The sequence below is a fragment of the Denticeps clupeoides genome, chromosome 16, assembly GCF_900700375.1.
Source record: "Denticeps clupeoides chromosome 16, fDenClu1.1, whole genome shotgun sequence".
Classification (NCBI taxonomy): Eukaryota; Metazoa; Chordata; class Actinopteri; order Clupeiformes; family Denticipitidae; genus Denticeps; species Denticeps clupeoides.
In genome coordinates this window covers 6,540,813-6,561,259 of record NC_041722.1, presented here as the reverse complement: position 1 = coordinate 6,561,259, position 20,447 = coordinate 6,540,813, and the positions used below count along the sequence as shown (strand labels likewise).

Here is a 20,447-nt window from a genome sequence, read left to right as displayed (position 1 = left end):
CAGGTCTACGGCAAGCAAAAATGGTCAAAAAGTTTCAGTATTGTCGAAGCGCTTTTGCGGTGATTTGAAGTGCTCGGGAAGAGAGGGCGAATTGTGTCGTCTTCGCACATGTGTATAAGTACAGATAACAATATTACAACAACAACATTTATTTCTTATAGAGCCCATAATCACATACAGTACGTCTCAACGGGCTTTGACAGGTCCCACAGTTGACAACCCCCACACTTGACCTTTCTGCACACAAGGAAAACTCCATAAAAAAAAACTCTAGGAGAGAGAAGAAAAAGGAAGAAACCTTGGGAAGGAGTGATAAAGAGAGGGACAGAGCAGGGTTGGTGATTATTTGTCCAAGAAAAGAAAAAAAGTCATTCAGTAGTAGTTGTGGAAAAGTCCAAAGTCCAGTGTAGAGGAAAGTAATGAATTACATTTGAATTGCTGTAATTGTGTGTTTTTTGTGAGTAATTTAAAGTTGTTTTTAAAATAGGTAATTTTACTTTTACCCAAGTGCACTGGGTAAAACATTGAAAACCCCCGACCCCCTTTCCCTCCCCCGATACTGAGTAAAACATTAAATGCCGAGGAATAAAACCTGCAAACTGAACTGAAAGGAATATTTCTCAGACCGCGGACAGCAGCGCCTCACAAGCACAAAGCGTTTCCTGTGGGTCATAGTGCCGGTCGAATATCGGCCAATCAAAAAAGAACAGGTCTACACAATAGCCAATCAGAACATAGCAGTGCTGTATCTGGGCTCGACTCATTGGGTGTACGGTACTGATCCTAAATTTGAATTTAAAGACAAATAACTGCATTAACTTGGCCAGATGAGATAGCGTGACATTAAAATACATCCAAAAGCTGTCTGGATTTTCAAAATGTTTGCCAGATCGTGAAAAGGGAAAAAAAAGAACCGTTGGCAGAGGATGGTTTCGATCCATCAATTAATTAATCAATTAATTAATTAATTTTAAGCGTTTTACACAACTTTAAATTCGCGCTAAATAGCTGTCAAGCTAATTTCTTTTGACGCTTTATGTTTTTTTTTGTGCAGTGATTAAAAAAAGCTTTGTTTTTAACATACCAGTAGTAAAGGTTGGAAGTAAAGGGAATACGCAGCCAGCTACACGCCGATCAAAAGAGATTTACTCTCCGCTTCTCTTTCCTTGCCATCATGTGGAACATTTTAAGCAGAAATGTAATTCAACTAAATAGTGGCAGGCAGTAATATTACCATTTACAATATTACAATCATCTGGCTTGGGTGAGAAATTAAACAATGTGCTTTTGCAGCCACAAACAAGAACACACATTTTATTAAACAGATACCATTTTACTAAATACTGTGGTCTCCCAGGATGGCAGCCACGAGCCTGTTAAGGAGAAAGCGTTTTTACAACATTAACTTTTTTTACTAAATATTGTGTGTTCCTGACAGCCCTTCAGTGTCAAAATTACTTTAAAATACCCACAACACATTGCTGACCAAAAAGCTTAATTGTGAACAAGTACATAACTCCACATGTGTTCATTCATAGTTTTGATGCCTTTAGTGAGAATCTACCAATGTAAATGGTCATGAAAATAAAGAAAACATATTGAATGAGAATGTGTGTCCAAAGTTTTGGTCTGTCCTGTACTTTTACTTAATTAGATTTTTTCAGCATCCCTCATCTCCACACAATAAAGAACGAGGGCCGATAGAAGACAGTTGATTTCTGTGGAAAGGAAGCTTGGCTGGAGAGGGAAGGGAAGTCCTGTCCACGTGGTCCGGCGGACGTCAGCAGCAGCAGCGGCGGCGGCGGCTCAGGTGCGGCGGGCCGGACTCGAGTTAGAAAGCAGCGCCAGGTGCCCGACCGACCGCGTTGTGTGTCCGGCGTCATGTTCTCCGCGGCTCTCCGGCTTGCTGCGTCTGGTGTGCGGAGCGCGGCGCGGACGCGGCCCCGCTGTACAGGTAACGCTGAACGCGGCGCGGTCCCCCGCTTTTCTGGTTCCGTGAATGTAGCCAGCAGGCTAACGGAGCAGGACTCTCCGGGCTACTAGAGGTCAGCGCCAGACTGAATGAAATAGTCTCGCATTGTTGTGCGTCGTTTGATTTGGTAGATGTAATGAGTTATGCGTTGACTAGAAATAGTATTTTTTTTAGTATTTGGAGAAATCTCATTATCAAAGCAAACCACTTAACGAATGACAGTTAGACAACTTAGCCTAGCCTAGCTTAGCATCGTGAGCAGGTCGGTCATCGGTTACTGTCAATGTCAAGTTGCACCACAAAACACAACTCTCTTCGGGCAAAATCGTGTTGCGTATTGTTTCGATTTTAAATTGTTAGCAAATATGCTTTACGGAGCCCTGCATTTCTGGTTATTATACTGGAGGGGTGTGTGCCCTTGCGGTGACCGGCGGCGTTTCGCGGTTCGTCACCACCACAGTGGCCGTGTGCAGACGTGCTAGATAATGTGCATTCTGAATATTTGCCTGCAGCGCCTCTCGCTTCGCGTTGCTACTCTCATGCCAAAGCAGAGACGGACGAGGAGTTTGATGCCCGTTGGGTGACCTACTTCAGCAAACCTGACATTGATGCCTGGGAACTGAGAAAAGGTAAGAATTTTGTTGTTCAGATGAAAGAAAGAAAGTGAAGTGATTGTCACATGTGATACACAGCAGCACAGCACACGGTGCACACAGTGAAATGTGTCCTCTGCATTTAACCCATCACCCTGAGTGAGCAGTGGGCAGCCATGACAGGCGCCCGGGGAGCAGTGTGTGGCACCATGGCAGATCAGGATTCGAACCAGCAACCTTCTGATTATGGGGCCTCTTCCTTAACCGCTAGGCTGCTACTGCCCCAGATGAGTGGTGTTGGAAGTATGGTACCAGCATCTTAAAAGAGAAATTCTTACACACGCAATATCCATTCTGAAAATCTGCTCCAACGACACGAATCATTGACTGTGCATATTATATTTTATAATGCAACTTGTACCTACAGAACAGATCATGTTCAGCAAGGAAACTGAAGCACTGCATTATGGTACCTGTAGTTTGTGTGTTATCAGTGCTTCATGTCACAGGGCCATAATAATATATGACTATATGTTACATCGTGCATTGATTGGCTGTAAAGGCAGGTGAGACGACTGTAAATAAACAAGCCAAGTATGACTTGCCAACCAAATGAAAACAGAGATCTGTACTTTGTATTTATGAAATAACTTATAATATACCCCATAAAATGAAGGGGTAAAATTGTTTAGAATGATCAATTGTATGTTGCTTAGAGGGTAAACTTACGCTATGTCTGGCAACACTGAACATGTGTAAGATCCTTGATTCTCCATCTGTGATACTCAGGCTCTGTCTAGTGGTCTGCAGTGTAGTACAAGTCATAAACCACATTTGTATTAATAGGGAAATTGCCACCTTTGTAATGTTATCAATGTTTTTTTTTTTATTTTTTTTTTATTTTTTTGTTTTTTTTTTATAAATTTGGGCTCAATGCCAGTCCTTCAAGAGCCATGTATTTTAAGAGGTAATTTAATTTACATGCCCTTAAAATCATTAACTGCTGAAAATGGGGTTGATTAGGCTATTCACATAACCTGTGCTTTGTTGTAAACCATTTCATTTAAATTGTAATGTCTTTTTTTTTTTTTTTTCTTCCCCTCGTGAAGGTATGAACACCTTGATTGGCTATGACCTGGTTCCTGAACCTAAGATTCTGGATTCAGCGCTGAGGGCTTGTCGGAGGTTGAACGATTTAGCCAGTGCAATCCGTATCTTGGAGGCTGTTAAGGTAAGGCACAGACCTTTGTAGGTTTACTCTTCGAATGTAAATGTTTTGTGAATGTTTACCCATTTAAAACCCATTCAATGGGGAGTGAAGCATATTCAGCCTAAATTCACTGCATATACTTAATTCTTTTTAACTAGGCATGCATTCCTGATTATTGGTTTTTATATTTTTGCAATAGAATCTACGGTCCTAAAGTCAAGCTTTTAGTTGCAAAGATTTCAACATTCATTATGTTATGAAATTTTATTAAAAGTTTTAAAATGATCAAAGTAGTTGTGTAATAAGCTAATTAATACTCTACTGTATATTAATCAGTAAGGCTTCTAAATTAACAGTTAACATGTTTTTTTTTTATAATTTAAGTAGAGAAATATATTGGGATTGTCTAAACATGTCTGCCATTGGTGCTTTGTGACTTACAATCATGTTCTTTTTGTACAGGACAAATCTGGTCCCCACAAGGAAATCTACCCTTACGTGATCCAAGAACTGCGCCCCACCTTGCAGGAGCTTGGCATCTCTACACCTGAAGAGCTTGGCATTGATAAAATATAAACATGTGTTTTTGGTACGTTTTCATTAATTAACATAGAATTTGGTTTACAGCACCCTGTAAAGTTCTTTATTTCAAAAGTAGCCTATATTGTCAGTATATCATTGACTAAGAGTTAATTTGGGTGTGAAATATATTATAAATTACACTTGATAAAGAGAATCTTTTATATGGGTTCATTTTAGTTTCCCTTCTCATTGTTGCAATGGCCATTTTAGAAATGTGAAATAATTGGAAATAATTTTCTTTTCAGGGCTAGGAGTCTGCCTTTTACCTCTGCATATGTGATGAAGAATCAGCCCGTCTGGTCGTGTTATGTGTAAAGATGGACCTAATAAATGAGCAATATGTACTGAGTGCGTGGCCTTGTTTGTGTTTTTATTGATCACCGTGCACGTCTGCATGTTTACAACCGTGTATTCATGTAAACGGAGGTATTTGGGGGAAAAAAACACCGCATAACTCGCACGGCGCGCAGACCGGAAGCGGAACCGCAGGCGGCTCGAGCGGAAACATGGCGACCGCCGGGCTGCTCAGCTAGCGCGGGGTCAGGGCGCTGGTTCAGCGGCATGTCGCCCCTTCCCGCCGAGCTCCGGGCCAGCATGTGATTTTTGTCCGAGGCGCCGCCATGAACGACATTCTGGAGGAGCCGGAGAGAGGCGGCCTGCTGTCCGTACCCGAGGCGCGGGTGTTGACCGTGAGTAGCGGCTAACAACAAATGTCGCCGGACAGGCGTGCAAACGAGTCCGTTCGTAATGTTCCACTCGTTTGCATGTTGGTGGACGTGTTTACAGTCGCCTGGCCGCTGTGGCCCGCAATAATAACATTAAACATGCAGCGGTGCTGCAAACCACGTCGTGCATCGTTCACCAAATGATCTCAGCGCTGGACACGGTCGTGCATTCGATGCGTGACGTGGCGCATGTGGCGATACGGTCAGAAACGCGGAATGGATCTGGTGCGGTTGCAGTTAGACGAGAGCTACAGGCGCAGGCATGACCACGCAGTCCAGGCGTTTCAAGTGCACTACATACTGCAGGTGCAACAGAATGTTATCCGAACCAGCATGCAATGAGGAATATTTGAACATTTTCTGAATTAATTATATGAAACATCGTTGCATGTGCAAGTTGCTTTCATAATACATCATGTCATCACTGGGACATACATTTAGCCAATGAGTGATCAATATGAGTAGGCATGGAATTCCTAATAAAAGGTATGTTGGGGGGAGTTTGTCACTTAAATAAGGGAGCTGTAGTTGTCTTTTATTAACTAATGTGTTTTTGATGACTTAAGGGAGCAGGCAACAGCAGGCCCAAGCCTATGGATGGGGCAGTCCGGCAGGTAGAGAAGAGGGGGCCATATATCATGTCCAAGGCACCAGCTATTCACATGAAATTGCGTAAGTGACCATGACCTTCTTCAACAATGACTATACTAACACAAGCATGGCGAAAATGGCTTTTCTGTATCTGTAGAAAAACACCGGGAGATGGCCAGGAAAGCCCTGAAGAAGAAAGGCCTGACCACTGGCGCTCCCATCATGCAGCAGGGCAGACATGGCAGCAAGAAGTAGGTGCAAGCCAACAAGATGCATCACGGATTTAAGGACAACTATGTCTCATTTCAGTTCATTCAGAACATGCAATTTTTTAACTAGCGTAGTTTTAAAAATGAGCTCCTTCCCTCTCCACATTTCAAAGATCACCTATAATATCTGAATAATTCTAAAATTGCTATTCCACAAAATAATCAGTCTGTAAATCCACCATGTGGTGGTGGCCTAAAGGGTAAGTAGGCTGCCCACTGCTCACTAAGGGTCATGGTTAAATGCAGATGACACATTTTGTTGTGTCACTGTGTGATGTGCTGTGTATCACAGTGACAAAAACAACCACTTAAAATTTCCAGCTATGTGAAAATTGTCTGCTGGTTCTTAAATGAAATAAAATTACTTTAGATCAACACTGTCTGTTTTCTTACACAAGTCAGCAAGTCAGAAAAAGCAGTGAAGACGGTGTTGTGAATGGCCTCAGTGTCTCAGCAGGATATATATACAGTACAGGCCAAAAGTTTGGACACCTTTTCATTCAATGTGTTTTCTTTATTATGACCATTTACGTTGGTAGATTCTCACTGAAGGCATCAAAACTATGAATGAACACATGTGGAGTTATGTACTTAACAAAAAAAGGTGAAATTACTGAAAACATGTTTTATATTCTAGTTTCTTCAAAATAGCCGCCCTTTGCTCTGGTTACTGCTTTGCACACTCTTGGCGTTCTCTCGATGAGCTTCAAGACGTCGTCACCTGAAATGGTTTTCCAACAGTCTTGAAGGAGTTCCCAGAGGTGTTTAGCACTTGTTGGCCCCTTTGCCTTCACTCTGCGGTCCAGCTCACCACAAACCATCTCGATTGGGTTCAGGTCCGGTGACTGTGGAGGCCAGGTCTCCACTTTTTGTTAAGTACATAACTCCACATGTGTTCATTCATAGTTTTGATGCCTTCAGTGAGAATCTACCAATGTAAATGGTCATGAAAATAAAGAAAACACATTGAATGAGAAGATGTGTCCAAACGTTTGGCCTGTAATCTATATTTATCATCACTTTGTAGTAGTTCATTATGTGTGCAGGGTTATTGAGAAATGTTGGTTCAAAAAGTTATTGGTTTATTATTGGAACAATTTAAATAACATTATTTACTGATTATCTAGAATTGAAAATCCAGTTTTCATACTGGAACAGCTCAAATTGTATATGTCCCTGTTTTTCATTATGTTCGTTTTCGTATTTTGGGACTATTTTGAATCCCTGGTTAACGGATTTCATGTCTACTCTAGTCCTGTTACATGTTGTAATAGATTTGTCTAAATCATGTCTATATTCTTTGTTTATTACTTTGCTACTTACGCTTTCTCTTCCCTTGTGCTTCTTCTTCTATATAATCATAGAAGTGTTAAGTTCAACAAGGGTTATGCTGCTCTGAGCCAGAATGCAGATGAGACGCTGGTGTCTTTGGACTCAGACAGGTAAATCAGCCGCCTTTGGCTGGGATAAAATAGTGTGAAATGACTTTGCCTCGGGGATGAGTTGTGTTGCGGTCATGGCAAATGAAAGAAATGCAGAGTAAAGCCTCTAACGTTTACAGCTTCAACATATCTGTACTTATGCACTGCATATGTTGACACCTATCAGTGTCCCATTTGGGGACATTGTATGCAGCTGATTAAGCCAAGGGGAGGAGTTAGCCCCAACGTTCTCTTTCCTATTGTGGTTTGTCTAGTCAGTGCTGCATTCTGAAAGACGCCATTATTGCCAGATAACTTAAATCTGTTACTCGGTCGCACTGTTTACCAAACAGCTATTGCCCTTAGGGTGCTGGATAGTTCTAGATAGCCTGGTCTCTTAACTTGCAATTTTCAGTTCTGAATTATTCCATGAATTTATGTGCATTGTTCTTCCCCGTAGCGACGCTGAGCTGGAGTCCCAGTATTCATCTGGATACTCCTCTGCAGAGGTTAGTCATGGAGGAGCACAGATCCTATCACATGGTGGCATGCAGAGGTCAAAGGGGGCTCTTCCTGTCATCGGGCTGTACAGCGGCATTTGGTGCAAATATGCTGCTACATCAGTAATATGAAATACACACAAAGGACAAAAGGTCACCATCAGTTCAAAACTGTTCCAGTCAAGGATAATATGCAAAACTAACAGTTTAATAAGAAAATGTTAGTTTTTTCTAACCAGAACAGAATTGATTAGGTGACCATCCAAAAAAAGTGTCGTGTTAAGTGGTTAAGTGTCTTGTTCAGGGACACAGTGGTAGTATTCCTTGAATTCACAGTTTGTTTGTCCTTTTAACTAAATGTATTCAATTCTCTCAAAATGTGCATGTATTAGTACTTTGTTAACGTTCGCTCTGACAGAGACATGCGGGGCAGTGTTGGCCTAGTGGGTAAGGAAGCAGACCCGTAATCGGAAGGTTATGGGTTCAAATCCCAAACCGCCATGGAGCCCATGTCCCCTTGAGGTACCATTTCCACACCCTGCTCCACCGGGCACCTGTCATGGCTGCCCGCTGCTCACCAAGGTGGTGGGTTAAATGAAGGGGACACATTTCGTTGTGTCACCGTGTGATGACGATCACTTCACTTTCACTTGATGATACCATACAAAAAAACATGCATTACATTTTTCAGCTACCACTCTGTTGTCGGACAAACTTGTTCTTATTCAATTTCTTTTTGGGTTCCAATTCTGTTCTGCTCTCCAAAATAGATTCATCCAGACCTTAACCGTCAGCTCCTCGAGGATGGATACCATCTCGATGAGATTCCCGATGATGAGGACCTGGACCTCATCCCACCAAAGGCAATGGGCTCCTCCATCTGCTGCTGTGGAGACGTCCCATCCTGCTCCATTCAGTGACCACTGTTCAGGGCCTGGTACCTGACTTTCAGACTCTGGCAAAGCCTGCGACAACAAGCATGGGGCCTAATATCATCCCAGGCCTTAGTACATGCAGACGTGAATTACTCTGAGCTGCTACAAGCAGTGCCTCCTCCAGCCCCCGCCACCCTGTTCCAGGGTTGGGGACTGTCCTCCGTCCTGCACTTACTAAGGTGTCGTTTCGAGGTGCACCTCGTCGCCCCGCTGCAATGGTCTGATCTTTCACCCCATTCTTTTTTTAAAGCCAGAGTGAAATCTGACCCCTTCCCTGCTTCAGGACGAAGGGTATGCGGCCTATTTGTGGACGCACTCGGTGGCCTAAAGGAAAATGCGCTTTGACCCAAACATGTTTACTCTCACCGAATCAGCAGTGACACAATAACAAGACATGTTTAAATATGGGGTCTTTTCTCCCTCGTTTTCTCCACAAAAGCATTTTTTTTACACTTATTTTCCTCCACAGTGGAGCTCTGTATTTCTCCCAGGGATTTGTACCCAGTGGGACCCCCATAATGGCGTCCCATCAGACACCCAAAGGCTTTAATATTTAATACCACAAGCGTTTACCTGCGGTCGTTTTTTGGGGTGAACCAGAGCATTTCATGGTCTGCACTATGGCCGAGACAGTGGTGGAACAGTGAGTGAAAGCACTTAGTTTAGCACTCGTGTGTGTGTGTGTGTGTGTGTGTGTGTGTGTGGTCAGTCGGTCCTGGTTGAGACAAAGGACCAGAGTGGCTGGTGACATTTGTTACTGTATTGGCGATGTTACTATGTGAGATGTAGGTGGGGTGAAGTCTTCATTTAATGCGTGGAACCATAATTTATGACAACCCATCACACAATTTTTCTTTTCCTGACGCTTGATTTCAGTCCCACATCCTTACACAACAGTTACTGTTACTCCATTTGGGCAGTTTGCGCTTTTCTTTTCCTGAACTTCCCACAACTTTGGTCGAATTTCCTTGATGTGACTTCTCCTACACGGAGTGCATCAAACGTCCAGACTTCTCATTTCTTGTTTAGGTTGTGTGCGTTCGTCTTGCTCAATACAGAAACAGAGAATAAAAGAAGTGTCCCTGGTTGCTTCACTGCAGATGAAACGAAACAGAAACCTCCAGACTGGACCGGGAATCCATTTTTACGGTTTCTTTTGGAAGCGTTGAGCGTGTCGGTCTGCCTGATTGGCTGTATATATATATATAGGCTGATGATATACGAGCAGTACGTTCTACACTCGGCTCTCAGGCCAGACTGGCACCGCACTTGCCTGTACAAGCTATGCAACTCACAGGATAATCTGTTTACTCCCTATATATATATATATATATATATATCTAGAAAAAAAATACACTAGCTGTTATCGAGTGCAACAAAAGTTTTGATTCCAAGAAACAACACTAACCTTTGTAACGAAGTACAATAAAGATCCATGTATATGCTACCAAATGTGTCGGCGTCTCTGTCTGTTTATGGCCATTTCTGACCGGCGGGTGGCGCACTTGTTCCTCTCCACGGTCACGTTCCCACGTACCGAACGAAGCACAACCGGGGACCCCCCAGCACGTACTTTAAATGCATTTAAACCCAGAGCAGCACCCCGATATACTTCCCGATATACCGTGTTTAATAGTAAACGCGTGTCCACGCAGAACCCCGACTCCGTTTACGGGACGATGCGAGTCGCATCTGCATATGAATCATCCTCGTGGGGAGAAAAACAAAAAGCCCACAAAGCGGTGCCGCTCATTTGCATGCTAATTTGCACTTGTTTTCCGTTTTCGTCCGAATTTGGAGCATGCACAGGCGGGGACCGGGGGACCTGTTGCTGTCACCGCGCGGGACGTGTCGATGTTGCGCGCCTCCGAGGAGGGGTAGATAGGTGGAGAGGTGTGTGTGTGTGTGTGTCGTCTCGGGATGTGAAGCCGCGTCTCTTCCCTCCTCTCCTGTCGCAGCGGCGGAACAGAAAGAGTCGCCGCGAGTTGCCGCCGCGCCTTCGGGGTAAATTTAAACCGGGCGGCCGGCCCGCATGCGCAGTGCTCCGCGGCGCGCCAGAAAAGAGGGGGAAAGGGCCGCCCGCCCGCCGAGCCCCGGGACGAGAGGGATGGTGGACAATTCCGGCAGCAGCAGAGCGCAGATGGTGAGTTGGAGTGACCCGTCCTCTGGCGCCTCGCCCACTAGAACATTCTTTTCTCCCGAAAACTCGCGGCTCGAGTGCATGTTGCCCCGCGCTTGGTGAAGCAAGGTAGGCATTTCCGTCTCGGATTTACTTCTGATTGCTTTAATTAGAATTTTTATTTTGGGGGAGGGGGCGGGAAAAAAAAAGTTCATGGCGGCGTGCGGCCGCTCCCGGTTAATACCTTCATTTAATCATCAAATCGGCACAGTTAAGTTCGCAGTAAAGCACAGAACCGCTGGTCTCCAGTCGCCCTGCGTTTTCCATCTCCGCGCCGGAGCTCGCAGGGACGCGGCGGAACCTCCTCACCGCGATGCGGGTGTCTGGAACTCCGCCATAAGCGTCCAAAAAAAAAAAGTTCGCTTTCCAGTCGCGTGTCGGCGTTTCCGTGCATCGCTGCTGCTCATTTTAATTCTATTTTTTTTAAGGAGTCGGACATGAACAAATTAAGAGCGTTTCTGTCTTTACGTTGCATACGTTACAGTGTAACGTGCACGCAACGTTTTAACAACGTCACCCTCAAATCTCCGCGACTCGCCTGCGAAACACCGCCGGGTGGTTGTGGGGAAACGTTCCGTCTAGGTTTTGGACTTTTTTTTTTTTTTTTTTTTTTTAAATCCGTTTTTGTTCACAGCAGTAAAGTCCGGGGGAGCTGAAGGCCTCGCATTTCCGCAATTTGAGTTTATTTCAGCCGCCTCGACTTCAGCCGCACGACGTTCTGTCTTTCTGGTTTGACGGAGTTGATAGATTTATATTTTGCGACATTCGTGCAAGGAGAAATATTCTTTTCCTGACTGGGGGTGTGGTGTTTTTATTACAACTTTTATACTTTAAAGAAAAGAAACGAAATACCACCAATGTAAACTTAAAAAAAAAAAATTATTACAAAATTAAAAGTCAGAGAGATGTTAAGTGAGACCTTTGGTGCTGACTGAAGTTGGCGGTTTATGGCCGCCTATTGATGTCTTTGTCACTCGCCCCTTTTTCCCGGTAGACCAGCATGTCCCAGGAGGGTGGTCTGGGGGGTGGCTTTCCTCAGGGAGGTGCCGCGGGGGTGAAGCTGGAGGCCGTGATGGAGCAGCTGCAGCGCCAGCAGCAGGCCCGGCTGGAGATGGAGGAGAAGGAGCGGCGGCTGCGCGAGTCCCACATCATGTACGCCCAGCAGGTCGCGGCCCAGCAGGCCATTCTGGCGGCCGCCCGCGCCCAGGGCGCCGGCTTCATGGGCAAGGCCCTGGGAGCGGGCATGCCGGGCGGCGTCGGGCCCCTCTCCAGGGCCTCCACCCAGAGCAGCGTGGACTCGGAGCGCGAGGACGAGGAGGAGCGTGGCCGGGACTCCGGAGAGGACGACGACGACGACGAGGAGGAGGAGGAAGAGATGATGGAAGGCGATGAGGGCAGCGAGGAAGAAGACGGGGAGGCCAGTGGGCTGGAGTACCTGCGGAAACAGTCCTTGGCCCTCCAGCAGGGGGTTGCCAGGCTGCCACCCCGTCCTTACAACAGCTTCTCCGGCTCCGCTCCGGCCACGGGCCCCCAGCGCGCCCCCTCACCGCCGGTCAGGGTTAAACAGGAGCCGGAAGAGAGCCTCTCGCCCGCGGGGCCACATTCATCTACCTCGCCGAATGGACAGGCTGACTGGGGCTACGAGGACAATTTTAAGCAAGTAAGACCTTCCGCGTCCCTCTTTTTCCATTTTCTTCGTCCCCAAAGGGACAATTCAGTTTTTTTGGTGAATGTTTGTTTGGTACTGACTTTATTTATACCCTGCGCCCTAGCTAGGAATTCTGGGCCCCTTTAGGACGTGTCTCTGTCCCGCTGTGAGCCCCTTAGAATTATGACAACCTTTGACCCCTTTTTTGTGACCGCTCAGTCCATACCTGTATTCAGGTCTAGATCCTTACCCAGAGTCACGAGACAAGAGTACGGATTTGAATGAAATGAGATTGGGTTCAGCCACTTGTTGAACGTCCCCGTGTCAATCGCGAGCCTTGCGTGCGTTCGGTGTGTCGGAATGAGGTCCTCGACTCCCGTCTGTGCGCGATTTGGCGGCTTAATGGGCCTCAGTTTCTGCACGGCGCCTCGGGAGAGGGCTTCTGTGGTTTGAGATCCTCCGAGTGTGGCCTGGCGGCCGGCCAGTCGTTTCCTGGGGCCGGCCCTCCCTCGCTCTGGCTTCTCTCGCGCGCTTCTGACGAGTTCCCGCGGACCTTGCCGGGCTCCAGATGACGGAGGGGTTTTGCGGCGGGACTGCTGCCAGGTGAACCGCCCGCGTGACTTGTTCATTTAAACGCTGCGTGCTGATAAAACGCCCGGAGGGTTTACCGGCGGTTTGAGTCGTGGAGTCTTCTTCCCCCCTCCTGTCCGTAGAGCAAAAGTGTCCGTTGCTCCCACAAACCCAAATTTAGATGCGACTGGGTGGGTTCGGGGGGGGTTGCAGTGATTGGTTAGGACTTGGAACGAAGCATGAAATTGATGGTGCTCTGAGCTTTGAGGCAGAGGAGACAGTAGGATGCCACAAAGGCTATATTGGGAGGGTAGAGTTGTTCTACAATGACAGGGCTGAACAGAAACGGCTTCCCAGAGGCAGACTGTAAACAGGACCTGGGCAGGGACGTGAGGGGACACGTGGCATCCGGCATCCAGTCAAATACTGAGGCTCCAAACCCATTGCAGCGGGTATCTATTTATTTATTTATTTGTAATATTATGTTTTTTGAGAGAAACTCATTTAGTAACCTGTCATGGTTCAATATCATATATTGTGATTTTGTATGTGTGCTGATTTGCATTTATTGCATATTGATTTCGTGTGCGTGTAAAGGAAAAAGAAGTCATTACATGAAAATGAGAAACTGTGTGGCCCATATATATATATATTCTGGGACGCCCGGCCCCTGTTACACACAGCTGTGTAGAAGCTCCCAGTATTTCCCAGTCATTACAAGTTACAAAGCCATGACTGAACAAATTACACATATTACACCCAAATGGAGTTCATCCAAAAATAACCAATGTAAAGAGAATGTTAACATATTTGGTTTAATTAAAAGACTGAAATCCATTTTCAAAAGCCAGCTTCATTTTTGGGAATTTGGTGTTGGAATATATTTGTTTGCGTTGTTTACATTGAACCCTGTGTGTGTGTGTGTGTGTGTGTGTGTGTGTGTGTGAGATAATACCAAAAGGAGAGGGTGCAGGCAGGCACTATCTCCCTCTTTCTATCTGGTTTTAAGTCCAGGGGTCTGTGGCGTGGACGTGGGGGTGGGCGGTGGGATGAGTGGCTGTGCCCTTATTTGTTTCCTCTCTTTTATCTCTCCTGTCATTATGTCAGCTGTGCAGTATTTAATGATGGCTCATCTCTGATGGCAGTTTCGGGTTGCACTGCTGAGGTGGGGGAGGGTCCACTGGTGCCATTTGCCAGAGGCGTTGAACATCAGATACTAAAAATGCTGGCTAAGAGCGTTTAAAGAGGGGGAAAAATAGAGTTAACGAATATATCACATGGAGTGTTTTTTGGCATTGAAGAATTGAAATCTGTAGTATTTAGTAATTTTTTTTTTTTTTATGCACATTAATAACTAGACTGTGGGCCTCTGGCTGCCTGGCATTGATGTATGTGTTCTGACCTCTTCCTGCCCTAAACAACCGAGTAAATAATTGTCAAACAAGGGAACAGACAAAGGCGTCGCGTGCCGGGACGTCCAAGGCGAGTGGGGTGGGGGGGTGCGGCCCTCCTTGTCCGATGGGCTCCACAGTGGGATGTACAGGGGCCAGCTGACCCCTCTAATCCTCTCTCTGCTCCCTTGGGCCCTACAGGTCATCCACCCGTGCGCCGGCCAGCCCTGCCCCCACCTGTCAGCAAACATACACGCCCCGGCTAATCCAGGGGTGATTAATACGGTTTCAATCACGCTTGCGGGCGACGCGGCAATGCGCTGCTGAATAATAGTGCGAATAAAACACTTTTTTTTTTTTTTTTTTATTGAGCAGGTGGTTTGTAGGTGGCTTTTTGGACGGGAATTACGTGACATTATTTGTCGTGTCTTCTCAGGGGCCAGCCTGTGGGTTTGGTGAATTCACTTTATCCACGAGCCCCGCCCAGTCGGGTTTATTTAATATCTGCTTTGGCTGATGGTTGATTGCCACTTGGCTGCGACCAGCCCCGCAGAAACCGGCGTCAGCGCCGCTACTCGGCCTTTTACAGCTGCCTGTGGTATCAAGGTCTGTTTTTTTTTTTTTTTTTTTTTTTTTGCTGAGTGGTGTTGCATAATTTAGCTGTCGCCCCAGCAACACGAGTGCCGGTTGCCGGGGAGGAAGTGGCGAGGAGGTGCACAGCTGTAGCCCGGATCGATGTGGATGGTGACAGTTGCCGGGGAGGAGGGGTGATTGGCCTCGTTTACCGCTCATGCATGATGAATGAGGCTCTGGCCAGTCTCTGATTGGCCGGCGGCGGGCGCGGCACACGAACGAGGAACAGTACGGGAAAGGGGCACGTCTCCGTGTACAGTTTCCCCCATGTCGTGCGTAGTGTTTGACCCGCAGGTGCGCCCTTTGACCTCGTTGCGTTGCCTCTTGTTCTTGCAAACGGCGCCCCGTTTTTCACTCTGTTGGCATAAAATTCACCTGCTTCCTGTGTAATGCGCCCCCCCCCCCCCATGAGTCACGGCAGTCTGATAATCATGTGATCTCATCTGACTGCTAACAGAGGTCCTGTCACTCGTGACCTTTTTTCCTACAGAAGGGTGGTGGTGGTGGTGGTGGTGGGTGGGGGGGGGGGGGGGGGGGGGTGATCTGAAGATTCCACCGTCCTTCCTCTGTCCTCAATGCATGGAAATGATTTGGCTGTCAGCTTCCTAATAGGCTTTGTGATTTGGTTATTTGGCCTGCGTGCCTTGGGCAGATAGTCCCGCAGCATTGGATTAGGTGGAATGTCACCCAAATTGATTTTGTGGCCTTCAATACAACAATTCTTATGGATTTTATAGAACCGTGACAAGAACAGATTCTATACATTCAGCGTTTCTTGTTGCCAGGTTGTATATTAAGACAAACTGGGAGCTGCCACTTTTTTTTTTTTTTTTTTTCTTTTTTCCCCTGTTTTTTTTCATGAAAATATTTCATGCAAATCAAGCCAAAACTAATTTGTATCAACGGGAACATGTCATGCATTAGTCCTCATGTTCTCTGCGGAGGGGCTATAATATTTTGCTTTCCAAGACCCTATAAACCCACCGAAGTCCTACTGTAACACACACTGTTGAAAACTTTCAGGCTGGTCATGGTAGAATGGTTCATTGACCCGTTTAGCTTTTTATTGGGATGAAAAAGCAGGATGAAAGAAGGCACGATGGTGGTGATGTTCTGCATTACTTTAGTGCCTTCGTGACCACGTTGTCTTTTGAATATCAGTCTTCCCGTAGAATAAAGCCTCTACTGCACAGTAAAAAAACTTCAAGAACATGTACCTCAAACCAACCAAGCGTTGGTGGAATGTACCAGGGGAAAAAAACCATTCTGAATCATGCAGACAACTTGCAGGACTTCAGGCATCTGCTACTTACGGCTTGGTGCCAGATACCACAGCATACCTTCAGAGGTCTAGTGGAGTCCATGTCTTTACCAGTCAGATGTTGGGATGCCTTGATTTGGTTTTAAAATAATTATATATTTATTTAGATGCTCATCCGGTTGGTTTTTAAATAGACTATAAGCAATACGAAATGATCAGCCATACCAATATTCTGCTTCTATAAAGAAATACACAGGTTCAAATGTGACATAGGTATAGAACAACTTTTAACTTTGTTTAAAAAAATTATAAATACATTAATTTATAATGCACCATTTTGGCTTTCAAACTTTTTACTGGATCCCATACACTCTTTCCATCTATTTGAGTAGAGTGTGGTTTATGACAGACTCTGGTTTAATTTGTGGTCTTAATATATGAAAACGCTGAACAGGAGCAGAACAGACTGGGTTCAGACCACCACAAGCATTTGTCTGCTAATATTTTGCATTATTAACATTTTTCCTATTTTTTTTTTTTTTAATGAATTAATGTAGTGCCCCATGATTCCATGCAGGTCTTTAAAACTTTTCTTAAGACCAGTTTTCTGTCTTGTGAAATATGACCGCTCACTCAATGAAAGTTTTGTGGACCTGCCATTGTTGCATGGAAGTTTAAGAAACACTCAACACACCATGTGACGTGCTGGCAAGTTCATGTTGTGTCTTCACATGTTTCCTGTGACTTTCCTGCTCATTCGATTTATTTATTTATTTATTTTTCTCAAAGTATTTGTGTAGGTCACCGATTCTCTAAAGTTATGGCTCCTGAATGTGTATGTATGAAGGTATTTTCTGGTAAAGGATCTTTCTGGTAAATGTAAAAATGTATGTTCTGTGTGTGTGTGTGTGTGTGTGTGTGTGTTTGTGGATAGCCAATGCTGGTTTTGCCTCATTAGTAAAAATCCCTGACAGGGTGATGGCTTTGTTATGAGCAGTGGGCCACACATTCTGCTGCCATTTACAGAGTGACTACAGCACTGTTCAGCTCTTTAACATACAGGGTGTGTGTGTGTGTGTGTGTGTTAATAACAATGGCCAAGGCCTACACGTCCGTGCTACCCACACAAAAGGCTGCTGTCAGTTGGTTGTATCTGCTGAAATAATCTAAGTGTGTGTGTGTGTGTGTGTGTGTGAGTTTAGAATCCTGTTTTAGGATTAGCACATACTACCCTGCCCCTATCAGTCAAGTGTGGAAGATTCCACCGTGCCCTGAAATAGAGGTATTGAATTTAGTAGAGTGAGATGAAGGGTGGGGGGCGGAGGGGTGTAATTTGGGTATGGGAAGGGAGGGGCGCCGGAGACTTGGTGCACCGCTCCGCCCCACCCAGAGGAAACATTCCAGACTGAATTAAAGAGTTAACTCTCTTCAAACATCAGCGAGCGAGCGGGGGGTGGGCGCGGCCTGGCCTCCACACTGTAGCCTGTTTCAGTCCGATTGGTGATCTTTCAAGTCGTTGATAACTGGGGCTTTATGGGAGGGGGAGGTAAGGTAAGAGTCATGGGGGAGGGAAGAATTTTTTATGGTGCGGTCCCAAAGGGCCCTCACATCTGCTGCTGATGGTTGAGCAGGGCCTCCTGCTGTTGGTGGGTGGGTGGGGGAGGGGGTGACACTTAGCTGCTAGATCTTCTCCTAACATCTCAAGATGTGCACCACCTGAATGCAGGCTAGTTATACAGGCCTTCCCCAACTGGAACAGTGTTGGTCTGTATATACTGTACTGGCACCCCTGCTGATATTAAACTTTGTTCCGGAGAGATTTTTTTGGTAATAATTGTTGAGAAGTACATTGAGTTGGTGGGAATTTTTGAACCTGCAATTTTGTGGTGTTTATTCAAAATGCTCCGATCAAGCAGAGAGAATAAATTTGCTGTATTAACTTGACACAAACATGCAGGGCTCTAGGCTGGGAGCAAAGTTGAGACATTTAAAATGTTTACCTCGTCTCATGGAAGTGACTGATTAGTTCTGGTGCGCTTCAGCAGCCTTTTCAAGGCTTTTATAATGGAAGGTAATTGTGAGTTTCACTGCTTTTAGATGGGTCTTATATATCTGTATCAGAAGTCTCTTTCTGAAATTCGGTGCGGAATGGCAGCCACTTCGAGCCAGTCCCACAATGAGATTTACCCAGGATGCACCGTTTTGCTGTCTGTAGCTTTAAATGCTAATGAGGAGGAGAGCAGCCTATAGAATTAGCGCTGGCATTCGCGGAAATAACATAATCAACACCATTCACCAACCACAATGTGTGAGACAGACAGGAAACCATGTCATTTTTTCCAGAAGAAATAAAAGGAACCCACTGGTTCTTCAGAGTCTTGTGTGACTGAACATTTATGCTTATTTTTACATCCAATCACAGAGCAACTGAAATGCTTCACATGTTTGGAAGCCATGGCGGTCTGTGGAGAGAATTTTTAGGGGAGGGGTGGGAAATTCTCTTACCAGAAAAAAGCATATGAAGCGGGAGGCAACCTTTCCCCTTATGGCGAAATAATAGGGGGACAAATTCTAGATCCGACCATCTGAGTTCCCGCTCTGAACGACAAAGCAGAATGACCAAAGCACTCTTTACACCTAACACCATTTCTAGCCACTGCGGGACCATAGATAGGCTAGGGGGACTCATTTTAATGTTCAGTAATCTTACAAAGTCACATCTTCACAATGGGGACCGATTTAAAGCAAAATGATTTAAGCCGCCGAAAGTGCTGTTATTAACCACATTGGAGAAAATGGTGGCCCAGGTGAGAGGTACTCGTACAGTAGCCTAGTGGGTAAGACATTGGCCTATGTGGCTCAAACCACACTTATTCAGATCAGTTGCACATCACTTGTAAAATGTATTGTATTTACTTCAGCCGAGATTTGACAGTTGCTTTACATTAACAGAAAAAGGAGAAATGTGCCTCAAGACTCCCACAGGGTGGTTGCCAACATTTTTTAATTATACTCCTTTGAAAGCCATTGAGCAAAATTAATGAATAAATAAAATAAAAGGTTTGAAAATGGACCCGACCCAGAATACAGATCAGAACAGTGAACACACCTTCACTTCCGAGTGGAGCAGGCATCAGTTACTGTGACCAACACCACCCCTCTGTCATGGAGTTCTCATGTTCCGTGTGACCTCAGACTGGCTTTGTGGAACACTATTTCTGCTGTTATTCATCATGTATTATTTGGGTGTTTTTATCCCCCTGACTGCTTGAGACTCATTTTCATTTGTTTTATTATCTGGAATTAAAACCACAAGTGGAAAAACCCGGTTAATACTGACAAAGTAGTCTATAGCTCCGTCATCTTATTCAGTATTATCTGCAGATTCCGTTGGCCCTTAATTCCCTGCAAGTTTCTTTTGTGGGTCCCAGAGAACACGCAGTTAGTCCGAATGGCCGCTTGTTTCAGGCTTTTGTGTGTGTTGCTGCTAAGTGGTCCTTGTCCTCTCTTTGTCTAATGGAATTGCGAAGCGCACCCCTGAAGTTCCGAGACTTTAATGCAAATTACGTGTCCATTAAGCTTGTCACACTTTTCTCCGAAAATCGACCCCCAGAGAATTGACTTCCTTGCCTCTAATGGCAGCCGATCTCAGATCGCGGCTGTAACCCGATCAGTCGGAGGCCGGCGAACTCTGACAGCGACCTTCATTCATTCCCACCAAACCCTTACGGCTTCTTCTCAACACCTGCCCTCTAATGAAACGACGGCCAAACCAATCAAAAGCCGGATGAAATGCCACCCCTGCATGGCCGGAGGAGGCCGGACCGCTTGTAACCCGCGTGGTGGTCTGGCCACGAATACAAATACCCATCATCTCAAAATCCAAAACTACTTGCAAATGGGGCCTGCCAGACAGTGCAGCCTAACTTGAACGGTACTAATATTAAGTAGGGCCCTATGATTCTCA

General features: G+C 45.5%; 3 protein-coding genes across 3 annotated transcripts in view; all 3 read left to right on the top strand.

The window, feature by feature from the left end:
* Positions 1-1,729: 1,729 nt before the first annotated feature.
* LOC114766399 (cytochrome c oxidase subunit 5A, mitochondrial-like) lies at positions 1,730-4,706 on the top strand. Its single transcript, XM_028957164.1, has 5 exons — positions 1,730-1,954; positions 2,485-2,601; positions 3,675-3,796; positions 4,238-4,364; positions 4,603-4,706. The coding sequence occupies exons 1-4, from the start codon at positions 1,882-1,884 to the stop codon at positions 4,349-4,351; spliced, it is 426 nt and encodes a 141-aa protein (XP_028812997.1). The 5' UTR covers positions 1,730-1,881; the 3' UTR covers positions 4,352-4,364; positions 4,603-4,706.
* Positions 4,707-4,810: 104 nt separating this feature from the next.
* Positions 4,811-10,245, top strand: fam219b (family with sequence similarity 219 member B). Its single transcript, XM_028957163.1, has 6 exons — positions 4,811-5,046; positions 5,649-5,754; positions 5,831-5,924; positions 7,307-7,384; positions 7,824-7,872; positions 8,634-10,245. Exons 1-6 carry the CDS (start codon positions 4,978-4,980, stop codon positions 8,781-8,783), a joined length of 546 nt encoding a protein of 181 aa, XP_028812996.1. The 5' UTR covers positions 4,811-4,977; the 3' UTR covers positions 8,784-10,245.
* A 612-nt stretch (positions 10,246-10,857) lies between these two features.
* The window catches only part of LOC114766207 (AT-rich interactive domain-containing protein 3B-like), a 32,963-nt gene continuing 23,373 nt past the window's right edge, over positions 10,858-20,447 (top strand). The window contains exons 1-2 of the mRNA XM_028956860.1: positions 10,858-10,941; positions 11,972-12,637. Of these exons, the coding sequence (XP_028812693.1) occupies positions 10,906-10,941; positions 11,972-12,637 (702 nt within the window). The 5' untranslated portion in view covers positions 10,858-10,905. The remainder of the gene's footprint in view (positions 10,942-11,971; positions 12,638-20,447) is intronic.